This window comes from Vipera ursinii (genome assembly GCF_947247035.1).
Source record: "Vipera ursinii genome assembly, chromosome: 3".
In the NCBI taxonomy this organism is placed as follows: domain Eukaryota; kingdom Metazoa; phylum Chordata; class Lepidosauria; order Squamata; family Viperidae; genus Vipera; species Vipera ursinii.
In genome coordinates this window covers 178,953,499-178,969,413 of record NC_139516.1, presented here as the reverse complement: position 1 = coordinate 178,969,413, position 15,915 = coordinate 178,953,499, and the positions used below count along the sequence as shown (strand labels likewise).

General features: G+C 33.8%; 1 protein-coding gene across 3 annotated transcripts in view; it reads left to right on the top strand.

Moving 5' to 3' along the window:
- NCOA2 (nuclear receptor coactivator 2) overlaps nucleotides 1-15,915 on the top strand; it is a 151,791-nt gene that overhangs the window by 106,467 nt on the left and 29,409 nt on the right. For all 3 annotated transcript variants that reach the window (XM_083359374.1, XM_083359373.1, XM_083359375.1), the window contains exons 5-10: nucleotides 761-864; nucleotides 3,750-3,927; nucleotides 6,018-6,206; nucleotides 7,834-7,935; nucleotides 8,043-8,183; nucleotides 13,470-13,617. In XM_083359374.1, coding sequence (XP_083215500.1) covers nucleotides 761-864; nucleotides 3,750-3,927; nucleotides 6,018-6,206; nucleotides 7,834-7,935; nucleotides 8,043-8,183; nucleotides 13,470-13,617 — 862 coding nt within the window. The remainder of the gene's footprint in view (nucleotides 1-760; nucleotides 865-3,749; nucleotides 3,928-6,017; nucleotides 6,207-7,833; nucleotides 7,936-8,042; nucleotides 8,184-13,469; nucleotides 13,618-15,915) is intronic.

The following is a 15,915-nucleotide window of genomic DNA, read 5'->3' as shown; positions in this document are numbered from 1 at the left end:
TTAAGGCACTTGGAAACCAGGAAATTCGAATTCTAATCCTCTCTTAGGTACATAAGCAAATTGATAACTTTAGACCAGTCATGGCCTTTCAGTCCTAGGAGATAGCTCTGACAAACCACTTCCAAAAATGTTCCCGAGAAAACTGAGTAGACTAATCTACACAGTCACCAGAAAACAAGGCTGGCTTTAAGATACTGTTTATACTGTATATATGTATATAATGTTTTCTCTACTTAAGGAATGTATTATTTGTAATATTTAGGGGGTCCCTTTTCTGAATAAACATCTCAAACTAGATTCCAAAGTAAAAATGTAAATAATAGTATATTGTAGTAATTAATAAAAACATAGCAGTAATAAAAAAAATCACATATCCTGCCTCTAAACTATTTGAGTTTAGAGGTAATTACAGATAAAGATCCACTGAAAGGTTATTCGTGAGAGATCAAAGACAAAACTTGTATTCATTAATTCACTGTAATGAATTCCTGGTAATAAATATGTACCATTGGAAACCATTCATTCACATAACCAGTTTGCTCATGAATATTTGTACTTGACAATCACTGATCTTGCATGCAGGAATTGGTACTATCTGAATGAATTTAAAAATGGTGATTTATTCCATCTGGGTTCATTATGTCCATTTTCAATAATAAATATCAAGTATACTCTTATATATTTTACTACACTACGCTGCACTGGACTCAATACCATATACTATAAAGTAGGTGTTTTTTCCTCTCTTTTTTATGTACAGAGAAAGCAGCAGCAGCCAATGAAGATGAAGTGCAGAAAGCTGATGTGTCATCCACAGGTCAGAGTGTAATTGACAAGGATGCACTTGGACCAATGATGCTTGAGGTAAAGTGTTGAAAGTTTTCATATTTAGAATTATTTCCAATATTCTGGTAAGATTCAGCAAGATAAAAAAAATAGATTTTATTTCTGCAAAAGCAGTATATGATAAAATCTTGTGCCGTCCTAAAAACTTAACATATGTTAGTTTCTACAGATAAGGTTCACTTAATAAACTACATTTTTTTTCTCCATGTTATTTTTATAGTTCAGCTTCAGAATACTCTTTGAAAGATTAAGAGTTAACTTGCATTGTGTTTCTAGTTTTCTATAAGAGAGTATATCTATTTAGATAATAATCTGACTTAAAAGTGTAGCAGTGAGTAATAAAAAAAATTGAGTACTTTGCATTCTGTAAAAGATAGATCAAAGATGGTTAGAAAAACAGTATCTTATGTAATGAATCTGCTAGAGAAAGACAAATATAGAGGCAGTGATAACATAAATATGTAATAACAGTATGATCATAATTTCATTTTCATAATATAAATAATTATATTTACAATTAAATATCAGTAACAAATATACAATTAACAAATAATTGTATATTTGTTAGTATATAAATAGACTATTTAATAACATTCATCTTATTTTTCTTACTGAGCCAGAATTGAAGTCAATTTAATAATGCTGTTTTCATTTTTATGGGCAGATGTACCTATACAGGAAACAGCAGACTATTGTTCAAGGAAGATTTTTTTCTCCAGTTTGAAATGTATTTGATTCCAGCTAATTGAATGGACAAAATTGACATCCTTAACCTTTATTGTCATTTTTTACTGTGGGCACAATGGCACACATTAAAAATGAAATTTAATTGCTTGCTAAGTGTACACATACGTAACACACATTTAAACATACTATATGCAACATATGTATAGACCTACACCCTTACATATAAGTAAAATATAAATATTAATCACTGTCCATCTTGAATACATAACAGAAGGAGGAAGCTTTAGAGTTCACAAGGTTAATACTGTGACTGAATCTGGATGTTCTGCTTCGTATACTATGGAGCCTCCTCCTAGAAGGTAACAAGGAGCAGAGATCGTGAAGAGGATGTGTAGTGTCCCAGACAATCTTACGGACCCTGCTATGTCCTGCATGGAAGGGAGGGAACTGCCAATTATCTTTTCAGCCATCCTCACCACTCTCTGCACCGCCTTCCTGTCTAAAGCAGTGATGCTTCTAAACCAGACTGTGATGCTAGGATGTTCTCTTTAAATTTCATTCCCATAATTCAAGTAGCTAGTTCTCATAGATTCAGAGAAAAAAGATAAATGTTTCCTGTTAATTTATTATCTCAATTAGTCCTGCTTGATAGTTAAGTTCTGAAGGATTTGTCCTGCAGAGCCCCAGCTGTCAGAATTTTATTTAACTGCTCTAAAGGGAGAGGCCTTCTCCTGTGTCACTTTTGGACTACAGAATGCACATCTTTAGAACTTGCATTTTATCCTTTCTGTTTGTCTTTAGAAAACCAACTAGAACATAGCTCCTTCATTAGGCATTTTCTGTATTTTAACTATTGACTGCATTGACTGTTAACTTCAGCAAAAAGAGCTGATAAAACAAATCATATTGATCCCATCTTCCATTGTCATATAAGAAAGACAGAAAATAAATTACTGATAAGTAGAGATAAGGTTAGAATCACAATTTATTTACCATGAGATACTATTTCCTTGTTCATTTTGATTATATTACATTACAATCCAAGGAGTTTAGTTAGCAGGAAGATACATAGGTGAGTGGGTCTGATATTTTTTGTTGATCTAGATGGGGGGGATTTAAAGTCTTTATTTTCCTTTTCTCTCCCTCACCCCCAAATGTTACATTCTTGTTTGAGTTTCTCACAATTGCAATTATGTCCTTCTGAATTTGGGGCATTAAAAAAAAAAGCTAAAGAGCCATAGCCAACAGCAAACCATCCTGATATCTTTTCCGGTTGGTTTATTGGGTCCAACCCTGCCTAAATAAAAAACTGTGCTGTTTGTAAAAACAGGTATGCTTATGACTCCTCATGAAGACAAGATTTCTAAACCCAACAGAAAAAAGCATAGATTTCTGTTATTTGAGAGATAACATACTTCAGTGCTACCTTATGCTAAAATCTGGGGTGAGGATATTAAAAAAAAGATTTCATGAATACCAATTTGAACTTATGTTGAGAAGTTTGTTCATATATTACCCTAGATTACTACCAGGATCTTAACATGGTTTTAGTTCTGTAAGTCACTAATTAAATTAAAATAATGCAAATCTGTGTGCATCAACCAAGGAATAAGATTAGTTAGGTACAGTGAGTCTTCTCTTAGATTTGCGGCCTAAGTTATTAAATATGCTTTTAAATATAGCTTATTTTTCAGTATAAATATTCAATACATATTATGACAAATAGTTTTAACTTTGAGGTATTCATAATTTCAATGATCTCACAAGAATTCAGGTTACATTTTAATTTTCCCTTCATGCTCCAGAATTTTGCAATTAACCTTTTTATGCTACTCACTAAAACTTTGTGTCTTTAGTGTGTCTGCTGAAAACTTACATGATAAATTTAAGCCATGTATCTCCTCTTGTCTCCAGCACAATATAGCACATGAAATTCTGCTTCTAAGCTTTAATGTTCAGTCATGTTTGCATCCATGGAGCAGCTTGTTGTTAAGCATAGTACTTTTTTTGGTATGAAAACTTTATTTTAATAAAAAGGGAAGAAAGCATTGCCCCTTTGTCTTTAATCAAGAAAAATAACAAAACAGCTAGAATTTTAATATTATTATGAATAAAATCTTTGTCCTCTTTAAGAGATTTTATGTGATGGTAATAATATTACTTTCATCTTCTGTGGATTCTCAACAGTGTTTTAAAATGTTGTTTCCTAACTTCAGGCCCTCGATGGATTCTTCTTTGTAGTGAATCTAGAAGGTAATGTGGTATTTGTGTCAGAGAATGTTACACAGTACTTACGGTACAACCAGGAAGAACTGATGAACACAAGTGTATATAACATCCTACATGTTGGAGACCATAATGAATTTGTCAGAAACTTGCTGCCAAAGTCTTTAAGTAAGTGTTCTAAAGATATATTTTGTAGTGAATATGCTTTTGTTTACTTCTGTATTTTGGTTTTGCCATCATTTGGAATGGATTTCAAATGTTTGCATATATTCTTCAGAGATTAGTAATCTTTTCTGGCTCTGGGTCCTGTAAGAGCCAGAATTTCAAAGACCCATCATAAGTCCATTTTTCAGCACACCGTAACTTTGAATGATCACTGAATGAATGGACATAAGCCTTGAACAACCTATATTTCTTTTTTTAATGTCATTGATAAAATAGTAAAAATTCCAGTGTCTCAATGAAATGGGACCCATTGGTGGTGATGGGTACTACTGAGCATATCCAGTAAAATCCTTAAAAATTAAAATGGATGGATAACAATGGTATGTCCATCATGCTCTCTGAGATCATGCACACACATAACCCTCCCTACACACAACCTACATTTCAAGGCAGAGTTCACTTCAGATCAACAGAGAATGAACATTTTGTTGTTTGCTGGGATTGGCCATTGTGCATTTCAGCTCACTGGGAGGTATAGCAGAGAGATTGCTTTTCAAATAGAATTCTTTTTGCACTGACAATACCAACAAAAAATGAACTGTCCTTTTCCTTTTGTTGACATGATCACCAGTGCTTTTTACAGTTGCTAATTTATTGACTGATTATGTATTATCAAGTTGTTATTGGTAAATAACAGATTCAGTCACATGATGATCTGACTGAATCTGTTCTTTCCAGTCTCTCAACGTGCCCTCACCACCATTGTAACTGACTCCATCCACCTTGCTGCTGGTTGTCCTTGTCTTCTCTTTCCTTTCACCTTTCTCATCATTAACACCTTTTCCAGAGAGCTGGGCTTTCGTATAATGGGTCCAAAGTAGAATAATATGAGCCTGGGCATTTTTGGCTCAAGTAAGAGGTTTATTTTCTTGGCTGTCCACAGTATTCTCAGAGGTCTTTTCCAACATCAAAGTTCTAACCTGCTTATTTGAAGTCTAACTTTCACTTCCATAGAGTGTTCCAAGGACAGTGCTTTTTTTGTAGAAGAAAAAGGTGCCGGAACTCACACGTGTCATACTTGCCTACCCTACAAGGTTTCCATCCAAAAAAGGTGCCGGAACTCCGTTCTGAGCATTCTATGAGAAAAAAAGCCCTGTCCAAGGAATATCATACCTTGCGTGATTCTGACCTTTGTAGGTATTTGAATACCTTTTCCAAGACCTTTCTGACTGCTTTTTACAGTTAGAGTTTGCCATTACTTTCCCCCACCTCTGTCTGTCTGTCTGTCTGTCTGTCTGTCTGTCTGTCTGTCTGTCTCTCTCTCTCTCTCTCTCTCTCTCTCTCTCTCTCTCTCTCTCTCTCTCTCTCTCTCTCACACACACACACACACACACACACACACACACACACACACACAGGGAGAAAGAGAGAAGTTTCATTAATTCAGTGCATGAAGCATCTTTTTATTTTGACACACAGAAGATAGTATGCTAAATTTGAAATACTAAAGAAACTCTTGGTAGTGGTAGCTGCCAGAAATATTGCTTATTTCTAATGTATTCAGGTAACTAGAAATTATAAATTGTATTTGTCTGCTAGCAAATTCTGTTCTTTCTTCAAGGAGTTCATCTTTATACCCCAACATTAAGCATACAGGAAAAAACTGTTTTTTTTCTGGATGCCTAATATTGTTTTACCTCAGTGGATGAATTTAGCTTTCTGTTATATTGTCAGCTCTTTCAATCACTACTTCACTGAATATGAAGTACATGAATGGAAATAATATTCATCAACTTGTTCCACATGATGATTTTTTTTCTTAAGGTGATGCAGTATTGATATAAAAAACATGAACCACTGAAATATGGAATGAGTGTTTATATTGTGGCAAGGATTTAGCTCAAGACGAGAATATGATTTAACAACAACTTTGAACTAGTCCTGAGACAGCAGCAATGTCAGAACTGGCATGGACTGTAATTTACTATTTCAGAGACTGATTGCTAATAAATTACCTTTACGGCTTTAAATATGATTGATCAGAACATCTTGGTAAGGACCTATTTATTCTATGTGAACTTTGTTTTATTTAGTGAATGGTGGACCTTGGTCTGGTGAATCTCCTAGGCGCAATAGCCATACTTTTAACTGTCGGATGTTAGTAAAACCTTTAACTGATTCTGAAGAAGAAAGTCATGAAAACCAGGAAGCACATCAGAAATATGAAACTATGCAGTGCTTTGCGGTTTCTCAGCCAAAGTCCATCAAGGAAGATGGTGAAGGTAAGCAGAAATTTTATAAGTATGATGAATGGCTTTCCTCATCTCTTCTTTCTTGGCACAATTTAGTTACTAATACAACTAATAGACAACAAACTAACAACTGATTAAAAACCGATGAGGAGTCCATGTATAGTTTCATATTCACTCCACAATGCATTTACCATAGAGGAGCTTAAAGCAGGCAGCAACAAAAACTGAGAGCTTTCTGTGCAGCGTATATTACTTATATGATGTAAATTAAGCACTATTTACAAGACCATAGGAAACATTTTATATTTTCTGACCTCTCTAAAATTGACTAATACAATGTTAGAGTTTATTTGATTTTTAAATTAAACATTTGCTGACACTCAGTATATGCAGATAGGTATGCATAATTATTTGCTTATTGTATATAAGCAATGGCAATTATTGCATCTGAATACTCTTAATCTCTTCTCCAAGCTGACAGTGTAGAATGTAAGACATTTTTGTTTCATGGAACTTGCTGTAAAATATGCATACCTAAAAATATTGATAGAAATTATTTAAGTTACAGTAGGACTTACTTTTTATAAATTACAACTTACTTCATTAAGTTTGTTAGTGTTCATTGTTTTTCTTGAAAAATGATGTTAAAAGCATTGCAACTTTCAAATTTAATAAGCATTCCCACATACGGCATTTTGTATGAAATACCAGTGAGTGATGATGATTAATAGGAAAAGCAGGTCAATCTTCAGCTGTATAACCTCACTAATTATTATTATTATCAGTGGGTCATCATTGTGTAAAAAAAATAGTAGAAAGGAATGTAATGTGTGTCACCTTGAGTTCTTAAGACTGCAGAGACTAACAAAAATAAATTAAGGTACATTATTCAAGATAGGTGTGCTATACAAGTGAAAAAGATAAACATAATTTATTTAATGGTCTTCTAAAAGGCTCAAGATAAAATAAATTGTACCAGAATACTTTGAACATTAGCTAGTTGAAAAATGCAAAAATGAATGGATTTAGTGTGCAAGATTCTTCTCAACTTTCTTTGCTTGACTTAGAAACCTTGACTTGCATGTAGTTGTCAACCAGCAGCTGCTTCAGCATTAAATAACTAAAGTGTATTCATGAATTCTTTGAGAACTGCTTATTAGTACTTTCTTAAATTTGGTAGTACTCTAGGGAAGTACTGTCATTTTCTATTTAGAATGCAGATCAACTTTATAAGGGAGCCAGAGACTTAAGATTTTAAGGCATTAAGGAGTAACAACTCATGATTTGGAACTTGTAAGAAAGGCTATTGTGTTACTGATTGCTGAGCATTGAGGGATAGAATTATGTAGGCAAAGTAATGTATATTGGTGCTATTTTAAGCACAAAATTGTTTGTGCTCTAACCAGAGTTCTATCAATAACTGCTTGGAAAAGTGTTGATTTGAGGAAATACTTGATTTGAGGAAATTTCACATTAGTGAAATTTAGTCAAAAGAACTTAGGGATTACTTGGGGAACTAAGCAAGTTCACTACAGTAGGGAAATAGTGCTTTCTGCATGCAGTTGTCATGTTTGCTGTCTTGTTTAAGTGTTCGGTAAATCTGTATTATACCATCAGATATTTTTGTTTGATTAAAAATATGTTTGTTCCATTAAAGATTTGCAATCTTGCTTGATTTGTGTGGCACGGAGAGTTCCAATGAAGGAAAGGCCACTTCTGCCCTCCTCAGAGACTTTTAGTACTCGGCAGGATTTACAAGGTACAAAGAACACATTTAAAATCTTTAGTTTAAAAGATTTGCAAGACCGGAACAATCTCTCGTATCAGTCTCTTCATATATATGTATATGTATTTATGCATAAACAGGTAAAATAACATCACTGGACACTAGTACCATGCGAGCAGCTATGAAACCTGGTTGGGAAGATGTGGTGAGAAGGTGCATTCAGAGATTCTATGCACAACATGAGGGAGATATATCTTTTGCTAAGAGGCATCATCAAGAGGGTAAGGATGTTCATTTTTACTTGCTATATGGAAATAAGGTTATGCATGGCAATTAAGAATAATTCTTATGTAATATGTGAAATTGTAATTTATTAAATAACATTTAATGCACTTTGCCAAAATTGTTAAAAACTAGTAAAATAAAGAAAAAGTGACAAAAATAAATCAGCAAACAGATTGAAATGCTACAGTAAATAAAGAAGATTGTATAGGATAGAATATATTTATAGTAATGTATATGTATATAAAGGGATGCGGTGGCTCAGTGGCTTAGGACGCTGAGCATGTCGATCAGAAGGTCGGCAGTTTGGCAGGTCAAATCCCGAGTGCCGCATAACAGAGTGAGCGCCAGTTCGAAAGCACGTAAAAATGCAAGTAGAAAAATAGGGACCACTACGGTGGGAAGGTAACAGCATTCTGTGCACCTTTGGCGTCTAGTCATGCCAGCCACATGACCACGGAGACGTCCTCGGACAAGCACTGGCTCTTCGGCTTTGAAACGGAGATGAGCACCGGTCCCTAGAGTTGGAAACAACTAGCACGCATGTGCGGGAGAACCTTTACCTTTTATATGTATATAAGTCCTTCATGCTGTCTGAGCTTGGCTTTTGCTCGCACACTTTTCATTGCCATAACAGTTAACATTATTTGGGCTAGTAAATGTGGGGTAGCTTGCCCTGCCAGTATTGACAGGGGGCGTGGCATGCAGTAGTTTACCTTGGGGTATGGTTTTCTCCTTGGTAATTCCTTGAATAGAGTATTATTTTCTGTCTGATTGTTTTTCTGGTGTTAATACTGTTTATCTGGGTGTAGGCTGATGGAGAGGATGTGGTCTGTCTTTTTGTTTCCTTCTTAGCTTTTTATTGTCTCTTTTGAATGATAAATTTATCTCTATGTGTCTATTGATGACTGATGGCTGGTAGTATATGTAAATATTTTTGAGCAGCACTGTTGACAAAAACACTGGAATATTTTAAACAGAATTCAAAAGTGGTAAGAGAAGAAATTAACTGTGTTAAAAACTAAAAATTATATAAAAAGTTTATTCAAATACTGAACCACTGAATATGCTTTTCTCATATCAGAAGCCCATGCCATTAATAATAGTATGAATGATACCATTTCTTGCTAAAAGTTTGGACCAAAACTTGTTTAATGTTTATAGATTGGGATAGGAGAAACTTTTAAAATTAGTGTCAGATTCTTTCTCTCAAGATCTTTCAAGTTATATATATATCAGAACACACCCACCATTCAAAACACACTCCCACCCAATCAGAACACACTTAATCCCCACCCAATCAGAGCACACCTCCACCCACAGAACACACCCCCTCTGGCAGTTTAAAAAAGAGGAACAAACAAACAGCCACATGCTTCTCCCAGAAAAAGGAAGCTGAAGCCACTAGCCTGATGATGACGGATGGGATTTCGTCGAAACGTTGCTCCTACACCTTTAGTTCTACGCGGGGAAAAACCCGAATGACCAAACATCCACATACAAACACCCGCGAAAACCTCAGAAAACAAATATATATATATATATATATATATATATATATATATATATATATATATATATATATATATATATATATATATATATATATACACACATACACACACACATACATACACACACACACATTAAAGTTGTGTTTCTTAACATACTTCAGATTGTGTAGTGAAGAATGCTTCCCTTCACAGTCCAGCCTAGGAAATTAGAGAGGAAGGTTTATGAATCCTGAGACACAAGCATTACCTGCACATACAGTCTTGTAGGTAGGGTCAAATGAGAAATTCCTTTTAAAAGCAATGTACAGTATTTATATGTCTAGAATAAAATAACTTTATTTAGGAAAACAGGGCAATAATCACATCTGCAATTTCAAATAAATTCAGTAAACTTTGTTTATCTAAACTAGCTTCATATTTCCTGTATGAATAGAATAATGGATTTAATAGCATATGCAAATTCAATGGCAAAAATAATTTCTTAACCTTTGCCTATAACAGGATAATTAGTTTTAACTGATAAGGATGAACTTTTAGAGGCAAATTGTGATATAAAAAAATTAATTCTGGTTATTTCAATGTTGTTCATTTTCATAGCAAACTTTGTGCAATTACATATGGATGTTTATTTACATTGTAGGTTTTTTTTCTAAAGTAAAATAATGACATTTCTCAAATAAGCATTCACTATGTTGTTGTTTTTAAAAAAAAGGAAAAACCAATTGTGGCATTTTAATTTTAAAGTTAAAGGACAGGGCTTTGATCCTGTTAAATACCTCTGGCAGAATGTGGTAAGAACTGTAACTTGTCTTCACAAGATTTTAAGGAAAATATTTTTACATTGACCATTCTGTCTGAAAATCCAGTTTGTATGATTCTGGCTGTGGAGTTACTAAACATTATTTTCCTGATATAATGTCCTATGTTGGCCAGTAGGTAAATTCAAACATTGAAAGGAATATTGAGGCCTGTATGTCGCATGCTACAGGTTTGAATTTTATTGCTGTTATTATTACTGCTTTTATTTGTCAGAAAGTCTTTTTCCCTTCCTTCCAACTTATAGTCATCTGTGCTGATGTATAGAGCATGCTCTCAGAAGACCACATACATGTTGTATGCTGTTTCTGTGGTCAAAGGAGGAGATATTTCTTTATTAAGCCTTTGCCTAATCTAGAGAATACTTAAGAATACTGCTTAGAATACTTCAGAGGCATCTGGATAGTAATTGTGAGAAAATGATAGACTAAGATGAGGCCTGATGCATCCATAAGGGTTTTCCTTATGATCTTGTATCTTGTTTAATGTATTATACATGCCAATTCCACAAGGATTAGGAACTAGATTTGGGACAATACCAGTATTTTAGTTGTTGGCTGAATTCTAACTTTACTGCCAAGTTTCAAGTTACTCCAGAAAATAATCATGTTTTTTTTGTTGTTGCTTTCCTCTGTAAACTTAAAATGGTTCATACTCTGAACAAAACTTTCAAGTAGGATTGCTACTGGTCACAAACAGAAAAGTGAGGTATCACACATTTTATAATGAATGAGAGAAATGATAACAAACATAGCTTGATTTTTGTTTTGTTTATTTGTGAAGATCATTAGATGTATTTATTCAAATCTAAACTGACTATAATTTTAAATAAAAACAATTTGTCATAGTGTATTTTTTTTAAAATCCCTTTGCTTGCAGTTAGAATGTTGTCCTTTTAGTTATTAAATGCTGTTAAGAATCTTAACCTCAGTGTTCTTGACAGGGATGTATTGGAATTTCCTGCTCCTTATGAAAAGAACTGTTGCCCAAATATTCAGGCTGAATCAGTGGCATTCTTTAATGTGAACTTTTATTATACATTATCCCACCATTAGCATGGCCTTTGTTTCTCATTCTTATAACAAACCTTTATGATTTTTAAAGTTATGTTTTCTGATTTTATTCTGCCAAACTTTTCGTGATGAATGTTATAACAGGATAGACCACTTGAAGGCAAAAATAGATTAAAAACAAAAGAAAATCCTGCAATACCAGTGTGGCAAGTCTGGACAAGAAAGAAATGCCTAGAACTGTCAGTTTCTTAATGTCATTTGATATATCTTGTCAGCTTTTTCCAACCTGGCCCTTCAAAAGTTTTGGATTATAACTCTCTTTTCCCAGATAATGTGCTTCTGGAAAGCAAAAAAACTGTGGAAGGGTATGTGATATGATTTATATAGGAAAGCTGCAAACTGATAATAGGCAACAATATGAACTGGACCTTTTTGCACTGAAAGAAAGAAGACAATTATCAAAGATACAACTATTAATATATACTCATTTTTAGATATATCTTTAGATAAATATTTTTCTAGGAGTGCCTGAAGTCTAATGTGTTAAAAATTTAGATATATGATCTCTTATTTAAAATATTTGTGTACTGACTTGAAATATATATACATTTTCAATTACATTTGCCATTAAAAATTACAAGTCAAAACAATTAAACAATTAAAATATAATACATCTTTTTATCAAAATAGTTACAATGCTAAATAAAAAATAGCAAAATAAGCACTAAAATACTAGCAGAAAGGATCAGCAAGCAATTGAAAAATCAGTTATTGAAAGGATTTCCATAAATGGAGGTCTTTGAGCCCATAGCATAGAAGCCAGTTTAATGCATTTTTCAATGAAGTATCAAAGTAAGGTTACAATAACCAGGTTTAATACTTATTTCTATTAGAAAAAGAAGCAAAAATTAAAAATATGAAAAATCATAGGGTTTTAAATTGGATTATTGAAACATTCCTCTGGATTATGCTGTTTGAGCTAGTTTGGTATATAAACCTTGAACAATAATAAAAATGTGTATATTTTAAGGAAAAACGTAGGTCTTCTGGAACTATAGCCTTAATAGATTTATAAATAAACATGTAAATATAAACAGGCTTGGCATTCTGGAGTGACCTGAAAACATGGCTTTGCTGTTTGGCCTGGGAATTGGCATGGTGGAGCAGACTCTGCAAAATAGCTGCAGTGTTAGTGAGATTAATTGTGCTCTCCTGAAGATAATGCCTTTTATTTTTTTAATAACTTTATTGTTTTAGTATTTTTTAAATTATTCTTGTTAGTTTGCAATTATTTTTTGTATCCTCTCAGAGTCCCATTGTGAGATGGTGACAGTAGATTAGGAGAGGCTGTGGGGAGGGAGGGAAAGAGGTGGGAAAGCAGAGGGAGAGAAAAAAAACAAACTTTTATTTGAGGAAACTGAGTACTAACATTTTCAGGAACTGCAAGGGCAGTTTGTAGCAGAGATGAGCAACAGTAGCCATTGGGCTGCACAGCTTCAGCCCATGTTTTTTAACATGTCATAGTTGCCAATAGCCTTTCTGAGAAATACCACTTTCCAGCCATTTTGAGAAAGGAACATAGGAAAACTGCAGCAAACCTCAAATTTGGTTAATTCATTTTACAATTGTAAAAAAACAACAAAAAAGTCTGTGACCTTATTCTTGTATGTGACATAAGCCCATCCATTCATGTGTAGTTACATCGCTTTATCAATGTTGGCAACATTTCTCTTTCGGTTAATACTTTACTCCACTTGCTCTTTGGTCTTAACTCGAAAGTACTTTAATACTGCCTTGCTGATTTTGCAAAAGAAATTGCAGATTTCTTCTTGCCTTCTAAAGTAAGGAATAATATTAGTGGACAGAGTTCCACTTTAGTGTGATTAGTCCTATAGTAGGCTGAGTGTCTTTATGCTTTGTTTTTGTTTTTGCTTGCTTACAGTGCTGAGGCAAGGATTAGCATTCAGTCCTGTGTATCGATTTTCTTTGTCTGATGGCACTATAGTTGCTGCCCAAACGAAGAGCAAGCTCATCCGTTCCCAGACTACTAGCGAACCTCAGCTTGTAATATCCTTACATATGCTTCACAGGTAATTCTGTAAACTTTTTTTTAAAATTTTTAAAAAAACTGGATTTCACTGTCAATTACATCTGTAGTATATTATAACCTTAAAGATATTTTACCTACAATGACTATAGATTCCAATAATAAACTAAGTTGTTTTTCAGTTTCTGTTTTCTTAACTAATACTAATATCAAAGATCTAAACATTTATTTGAAAGAGAATCCTGTTACTTGAACACATTGTATAAGTAAATAAAATTGTGTCTGCGATTCAGAACACCGAATGGTGTTTTAAAGATAACTTTTCACTATGAGATTTTTTTATCTGTTGTAGTTATATGTATTCAGGCTTAATCAACAATTTACTTTCTTGTATGACAAGTTTACTCCTTTGATAGCATTGTTTCTATAATTCTATCTTCAACTTGGATTTAATCCTATTACTTGAAGATTAGAGGGCAGGGACCTGCATTGGAGATGTGCATCTAGCAAAGTCTCTTGTACATTTTTATACTAATGAAGTCATTTTACAAGGTACTTAGCAAGCAAACAGCAAAAATAACTGATGTGACAGTGCTTCAGATATGCAAATATTTGTTATTTACGTATCTGACTGATTTCTAAATAGTTGAAATACCTCTAGACTTTCTAAAGAAGGGATCTTTGTGTGGGAAAAATATCTTTCATGCACTCAAATGGTAATTAAAATAACAATGTTTCTTCAATTTTTTCTGCTTCTTTTCAATAAAAACATTGTTTAACGTTATTTAATAAAAGGAGAATATCTGATTTTGAATATACTCATCTAAAGAATTGCAGTTTGACAATTTCAAACTGTTATTTATTTGTTGATTCAATTTATATATCCATGAATCTCATATACATGACACAAGGCATCTTACAATAAAAAGATAACATACACAATATAAAAATAAAAATACATAGCAGCCAAACATCAAAAAACCACCCTTAACAAAATCAAGAGGAGGTATTTATCACATTGAAAGACTGAGATCTCTTCGTATTTTGGGGGTGGTTCTTGAAATGATAAGTAAAACATGAAATATTAGACAATTTGAACTTATATACTAATATTGTTTTGAGAAAAGATTTTAAAATAAACCTTTATATTTCTTGTGTTTTATTTTTCTACTTCACTCATTGCTTGATTTTCTTCAAGTTCTCGTGCCATAAACCAGGGGTCCCCAACACCGATCCATGGACCAGCACCGAGTCACGGCATGCCAGAAACCGGTCCGTGGAAACAAGCAAAGCCCCATATATGGGATGCAGGCAGTACATGAAACCACATCCCCTCTGGTCTGCAGAAAAACTTCTCTCTGCAGAACCAGTCCCTGGTGCTCAAAAGGTTGGGGACCTCTGCCATAAACAGAGCAGACTAAATATTTCGGCTGAGAATCTTGCAAAGTTCTATCTACAAGGAATACCTACATTACCACCAAAATATTTTGAAATGTAGTTCCTAAACATATTTCCCTCAGTATAAACTGTTGCCAATTTACTTCACAAACTTTGGAAGAGAGGAAAAATAATTGGAAAATTTAAGTTGTTGAGGAAAGGAACTATTCAGATATCTATCAACAACAACAAGAAGAAGGAAGATCTTCAAATATTTTTGTTCATGCATCTTTGCAAAAAAAAACACATTTTTGAAAGAAATACTTTCCTCACAACTGTCTCTGAAAGACAAAAAAAATCCTCCCAAAATGTTAGCATTTAGAACAGAAATGTGGAGTCTCTAGTTGTTAAATTATAATTTCTTCCTGTTAGCATGGTTATTAGTGAGTCATACTGGAGGACTTGCAAATGTTCATCCTGGTATTGATTATGTTCCATATATTGTAGACATCTCCTACATTAATACTTGGAATGATGGAAATCTACAGAGTGACATTTTTAAAAGAACTTTAAGAAAAGAGTAGGAAAGAAGCTATCCCTTATACCAGAGGTGTCAAACTCGCAACATCACGTGATGTGTCGCGACGTATCACAACTTTTTTTCCATTGCTGGTGGGTGCGATTTCGGCATGATGTATCTGGCCTCTGGGCTGGAAGTTTGACACCCCTGCTTTAGACTTTGGTCAGAAAGTCCAGTAGGATTTAAAGCAAACTTTCCCAAATTCTCACAAAATGTTCCTCTACAACTTTTATAAGATATAAAATACCTCAGAGCATCTGCTCAGTCTCTGGAACTTGCAGCCACTACAAGATTGAAATGGCAGAATGTGAGATGTATCCTTTTTTAAGAAGCTGCAAAACTGAGAAGAAGTAATAGCTACTGTGTCTCAAACTGGACAGAAGT